At 44.5% G+C, this 6,692-nt stretch overlaps 1 protein-coding gene across 1 annotated transcript in view; it reads right to left on the bottom strand.

Annotated features, from left to right (window-relative positions):
- Window positions 1–1,058, bottom strand: part of LOC103581908 (olfactory receptor 6B3-like) — a 4,569-nt gene extending 3,511 nt beyond the window's left edge. Inside the window, exon 1 of the mRNA XM_008563622.1 lies at window positions 147–1,058. Within this exon, the coding sequence (XP_008561844.1) occupies window positions 147–1,056 (910 nt within the window). The 5' untranslated portion in view covers window positions 1,057–1,058. The remainder of the gene's footprint in view (window positions 1–146) is intronic.
- Between the last annotated feature and the right edge of the window lie 5,634 nt (window positions 1,059–6,692).

Here is a 6,692-nt window from a genome sequence, read left to right as displayed (position 1 = left end):
TCGCAACCCTCAGTGTCGCGCCCGTACCGGACCGGGACCGGCAACGGGATTGCAACCCTCGGGGCTGCGCCCGCACTTCGCTCAGCCAGTGAGCAAGAACCGGTCTGTATGTGGGATCCGAACCCTCAGCGGGAGCGCCGCCGCACTCCCAAGTGGCNCATCCTTAAATTCTTTGTTCCTCAGGCAGTAGATCAAAGGGTTCAAGACAGGGGTGAGGACCGTATACGAAACGGAAATGAGCTTGTTGGAGCTCCGTGTATCAATGGCCTGGGGCCGGACATACATAAAAAGCAAGGCCATGTAAAAGATGGTGACCACGATGAGGTGGGAGGCACAGGTGGAGAAGGCTCTCCAACGGCCGGTGGCCAAGGGGATGCGCAGGACAGCCAGGGTGATGTGTCCGTAGGACAGCACGGTGGCCAGCAGCGGGAACACCAGGATAAGAAAGGCCAGGATGAAATCCACCAGCTCTGCGGTGGAGAAGTCTGTGCAGGCCAGCTTGAGGATGGGGGAAATGTCGCAGAAGAAGTGGTTCAGGACACTGGAGCCACAGAATGTGGCGCTGGAGATAAAGGACACCTTGATCACGGAGATGGTGAAGCCGCTCACGAAGGAGAAGATCACCAGCTGGACGCATAGCCCCGTGGTCATGATGGCTTGGTAGCGCAGGGGGTGGCAGATGGCCACGTAGTGGTCGTAGGCCATGGAGGCCAGGAGCACACACTCGGTGCACACCAGGGAGCTGAAGAAGTAGAGCTGGGTCATGCACCCGACGAAAGAGATGCGTTTCCGCTGCAGGAGGAAACCGTCCAGCATCTTGGGGATGATGTCAGACACGTACCAGATCTCCAAGAAAGACAAGGAGCTCAGAAAGTAGTACATGGGCCTGTGGAGGGGGGAGCTGCTCCAGACGGTGAGGACAATGGCAAGATTCTCCACCAGGACACAGAGGTAGGTGAGCAGAAAGGCGAGGAAGAGCACATACTGGAGCCTGGGGGCCGTGGGAAAGCCCACCAGGATGAACGTGCCGACCTTGGTGATGTTCTCCCCCCTCATCCTCCTGTCCTCGGGGTCACAGGCCTGCAAAACATCAGTGCACAAGCGTGAAGGGCTGAGGGACAGTGGGGAGGAGAGAAAGCAGAGCTAAACCTTCAGGGTGGGTTTGGGACCAAAGGTGGGACACATGGCTCCTGCAATCATCTGGGAGGAACAGAAGCACATCTCCAAGGTAAGCATTTTACACCAGATTGTGTATGTGTTAGGTCACTCTTAGATTACGTCTCTGGAATACCCTGCACACCTCCCCCTTCAGCTATCCCACAGTGATCTTGAAATGGTATCAACTTTTTTTTTTTTTTAAATCTGGAGTTCTCAAGGAATCTAATAACAATAAAGGAAGCCCAGAGCTCTTTGCACCCTGTTCTCCTCCAGGCACAAGGCACAAGGTCATCTGGGTCTGCGGTTTGGTGTCTGGCACATTCTTTCTAAATTAGTACATATTTAACCATTTTCCTGGTTCCCAAGTTGATTTTATAAGAGGAAGTGATACCAGGAGGGCTCCTGGGATGGTGGGGGGTGGGGACCAGGTCCAGGTCAGCAGACCTGTCCCAGGCATGCCCACACGGCCAGGCGTCTCCAGGATCAGCAGGAAAGTGGTCATGTTTCTATCTCTGTAGACAGAGGTTTATATCAGCAAGGGAGAGACTTCAACACAGTTCTGGAAGAGAGAAAGCAGACGGCAGGAAGGTGGCTGGGGCAGCAGAGTGGAGGAATTCTAGAACATTCCAAGGTGCCTGTAACTGAGGAAGGAGCCATCTGCTCAGCACACGGCAAATGTGATGAGGTGGGAGTGAGAGGTGGGGTGGGAGCGAGAGGTGGGGTGGGTGTGAGAGGTGGGATGGACTCGGGGGGTCGTATACACTGTCTGTTTCCAGGACAGTTTGGTGGCTGCCCGTTGTGGACATCCCCCAGAGCCAGACTCAGTGGGACAAAGGATATCCTTGTCCTGATCACGCGCCAAGCATTTTTGCATGAACCACCTGTAGTACTCGCTACAGTGCTGGAAAACAAGGTTTACATCTCCATTTTCAGATGGGAAGTCTGAGGCCCAAAGAAGAGATTCACGGACTTACCCAAGGTAGCGGCAGCACCGGGACACAGATCTGCATCTTCTGTCACCAAGGCCATCGCTCTTCCCATGAGACATCAACAACAGAAAAAATGAACCCGTTTAGGTGTGGGCTAGAAATCTGGAATTATTAAGGCGGATAGATATAGTTGCTGGTTGCCTTCTGACACTACTCTACTAGGCAATAAGATGAAAGGTCACAAAATAAACAATTCCTCAGAAGAAAAGGCAGAGAATACCTTCTGCGAAAGAAATACAGAGATATGAGGAATAGGCTGGTCTGACCAACTTAAAGCAAATATTTAAATTAATAAGCAAAAGACTGGGCAGCAACCTAAATTTTCACAGGACGGGTCTGGCAGAAATTTCAATTATGGTAATGTATTGAATAATGACGAGACCAAAGACTGCATGAAAAACTACAGGATAATACTAGAAACACATATCGAAAGGTCACAAAATAAACAATTCCTCAGAAGAAAAGGCAGAGAATGCCTTCTACGAAAGAAATACAGAGGTATGGGGAATAGGCTGGTCTGACCAACTTAAAGCAAATATTTAAATTAATAAGCAAAAGACTGGGCAGCAACCTAAATTTTCACAGGACGGGTCTGGCAGAAATTTCAATTATGGTAATGTATTGAATAATGACGAGACCAAAGACTGCATGAAAAACTACAGGATAATACTAGAAACACATATCTTCCCAAAATAACATAGAAATTAAATTACGGAAAAGAAAACCTAAACGAAAGATGGAATGGAAATATATTCATAGCATCTACCACAGCATGAATAAGTAGGAAAATTATTAAGACTCTAAATAACTGGTATGAATTTAACAGATTTTTAGAGAAAAATGCAAAGGAAAAAATAGAGAACTGTTAAAGGACCTCATTAGTGCTGGCATGCAGCAGCCATCCCACAAATGGTAGCAATAGTGTGTACAGGAGTTGAATTCATGAAATAAAATAAAATAGCTTTTTTGCTAATGTATTGAAAAACACAAAACAAATTTAAATCATACTAGGGTACATCATGGACATGGACGTATCGTTCCCTCAGCCCACGCCCACTTCTGGCTTCTCTGCTGTGGCCAGTCTCTGGGCTCCTTCCCCCACACCTGCCCCATCACAGCACTCCTCCCGCCGATCGCCTGTGTTCTTGCTTCCTACCTGCTAGACTGCACACTTCTGAAGGCAGGCACTGTGCCTCATTCACCCAGACCCGCAACGCCAAAAACAATTCCCAGGACACAGTGGGGACACCACAAACCTTAGATGAATGAATGTAATTGGGAAACATAAATGAATGAAAAGAGTCTGCTGAAACTGAGGCAGTGCAGCAGAAGACGGCAGACAGGGAAAAGGCACCTGTTAATCTTCACCACTGCAACCACCTGCTCCCTCTTCTGTCTCCTCTTGATCCTTAAACCCCAGAGGAATCACTTAGTAAATGTGAAACTAGAGGGAAACTTCACGACACGGGAAGACAGTGAAGTCATTACGGAAAAGAAAACCTAAACGAAAGATGGAATGGAAATATATTCATAGCATGTACCACAGCATGAATAAGTAGGAAAATTATTAAGACTCTAAATAACTGGTATGAATTTAACAGATTTTTAGAGAAAAATGCAAAGGAAAAAATAGAGAATTGTTAAAGGACCTCATTAGTGCTGGCATGCAGCAGCCATCCCACAAATGGTAGCAATAGTATGTACAGGAGTTGAATTCATGAAATAAAATAAAACAGCTTTTTTGCTAATGTATTGAAAAACACAAAACAAATTTAAATCACACTAGGGTACATCATGGACATGGACGTATCGTTCCCTCAGCCCACGCCCACTTCTGGCTTCTCTGCTGTGGCCAGTCTCTGGGCTCCTTCCCCCACACCTGCCCCATCACAGCACTCCTCCCGCCGATCGCCTGTGTTCTTGCTTCCTACCTGCTAGACTGCACACTTCTGAAGGCAGGCACTGTGCCTCATTCACCCAGACCCGCAACGCCAAAAACAATTCCCAGGACACAGTGGGGACACCACAAACCTTAGATGAATGAATGTAATTGGGAAACATAAATGAATGAAAAGAGTCTGCTGAAACTGAGGCAGTGCAGCAGAAGACGGCAGACAGGGAAAAGGCACCTGTTAATCTTCACCACTGCAACCACCTGCTCCCTCTTCTGTCTCCTCTTGATCCTTAAACCCCAGAGGAATCACTTAGTAAATGTGAAACTAGAGGGAAACTTCACGACACGGGAAGACAGTGAAGTCAGCCAAGCACCAAGAGTCTTTGAGAATGCCACCAGCCTCCTGCCCAAGGTAGATGAGAGAGAGCTCAGAAAACAGGCTTACATGCTGGTGTGCAGTGAGCACTGTGGCTCAGAGGACAGGGAGGGTGGGATCTGGACCTCGGGGTCCTCTGGACTGTGAGGGATGAGGGATGACAAAGGAGGGCTAGGGTGTGAGTGGGATGTATGGCTGATGGAATCTTGATCTGGAAATCCTTTTGTCACTACAAATCAGCAGGATTTAAGAGGGATGGCAGCAACTGGCTTGAGAGCTCAGGTGGTTTTAAGGAGATAAAGGCACCAGCATTGCCAGATACCAGGGGAAATCATAGCCAGCTTTAGAACTTCAAGGAAAAATAATCCTAAAAGCATCTATGGAGAATAGAACATATTACATAAAATGGAAGATCAATTGGGTTAGCTTTAGTTTTCATCAAAAAATTAGTCCAGTATATAACAGAGGAACCACTACAGAGGGATAAAAGGTATAAAACTACAGATGCTCCTTGACTTATGGTGGGATTATGTCTCATAAATCAAAAATGCACTTAATACACCTAACCTACCAAACATCACAGCTTAGCCTAGTCTATGTTAAATGTGCTCAGAACACTTACATTTACCTACAGTTAGGCAAAATCATCTAACATGAAGCCTATTTTATAATAAAGTGTTGAATACCTGATGTAATTCATTGAATACTATACTGAAAGTGAAAAACAGAATGGTTGTATATCACTTCACACCATCCTGAAGTAAAGAAATTGTAAGTCAGACTGTCATAAGTTGGTGACCATCTGCAGAATGTTGAGTCCATACCTATAGTTATTCATGTATGAGGGTAACAGAGAGACAGTCTTCATAAGCACCTGTTCTGAATGTAGGACTTACAAACCCTTCCTCAATATGAAACTCAAAATGTCACAGCTATTAACTTCAGATAAAATGACAATCTCTGACCAAGACTATCACAGCATAAAAAGACTGGCAATGAAGAAAAACAAACACATAGCATTTAATTCTAGCAAGTGTTGTCAATATAGCTACAAAACAAAATGTGAATGTCAATCCTTGTTAAATGAGAAGATATGTAATGGAAAATAATCATGTAATAAAAAAGAGAAACTGGGTTTAAATATGTGAAGAAAAGCCTAGAAGAAGATAAGATCGCCCGTACCGGACCGGGACCAGCAACGGGATCGCAACCCTCGGCGCTGCGCCCGCACCTCGCTCAGCCAGTGAGCGGGAACCAGTCTGTATGTGGGATCCGAACCCTCAGCAGGAGCACCACCACACTCCCAAGCGGCGCATTTCTCCAGTGCGCCACCGGGCCGGCCCCTAAGTAGTAGTATTTAAAAGAATGTAGATTCTATAGTCTTGAAAGAACAATAAAAGAATATAGAAATAAAGGAAATAAAAAGAAAGCATATAAAACTAAACACAATGACTAGAATAAGAAAAAATATTACTTATAATAATAAATGTAAATGGTATAAACTTACCTGGCAAAAGAAAAAGACTCCCAACTTATGAGAAAAAGAAGACATTATATAATATCTACAAGATACAGAACTAAAAACCTCAACTCAGGTTGAAATTACAAGCTTAAGTTTAGATATATTAGACAAATAAAAAGAAAGCATGATTTCAGAATTAATATCTGATCAAGTAAAATTCAAGACCTCAGATGGTCCATTTCATTTGTAAACCTTTTAGTGAGTAATATAACTTCAACAAAGAGTCAGCAAAAGCCTGACTTTAGTGTAGGAGAAATAAGCAGAAATAGAGCAACAGCAGCAGACTTTCATACACATCTCATTGCTTGACAGGCCTCATGGGTAGAAGTAAATAAGGCACAGAATATCCAAGTAACATAATTTGCAATGTTGGTTTGAGGCCTACTAAGCTCAGTACCCTGAAAAAAATACCTTTGTTTATAGTGCCCCTAGAAAATTTGGAAAGTGATCTGTAACAACACAAAAAAATTTGGTATGTCTCCAAAGTAGAAATCATATATTTCCCATTTTCTTAAAAGCCATGGCATAAAAATATGAGTTTAGCTGACATCACAGTAAACACAATTCTTAGCCACATGGAAAAGAAAAAAAGCACTACTAATTCCTAAGTTAATGAAGAAATTGGAGCCACAGTTACAGATGACACAGAAAGTCACAAGAATGACAACACTGTGCACATGCAACATGGCCAAATTGGTATTTGCTGGCAATTTTATGACACAAAATGTTTTTACTTTTACTTAGAAAAAAGGA

The sequence above is a fragment of the Galeopterus variegatus genome, unplaced genomic scaffold, assembly GCF_000696425.1.
Source record: "Galeopterus variegatus unplaced genomic scaffold, G_variegatus-3.0.2 Scaffold14247, whole genome shotgun sequence".
NCBI classification, from domain to species: Eukaryota; Metazoa; Chordata; class Mammalia; order Dermoptera; family Cynocephalidae; genus Galeopterus; species Galeopterus variegatus.
Note: the sequence above shows the minus strand (reverse complement) of the source record. Positions and strands in the feature narration are given on the sequence as shown.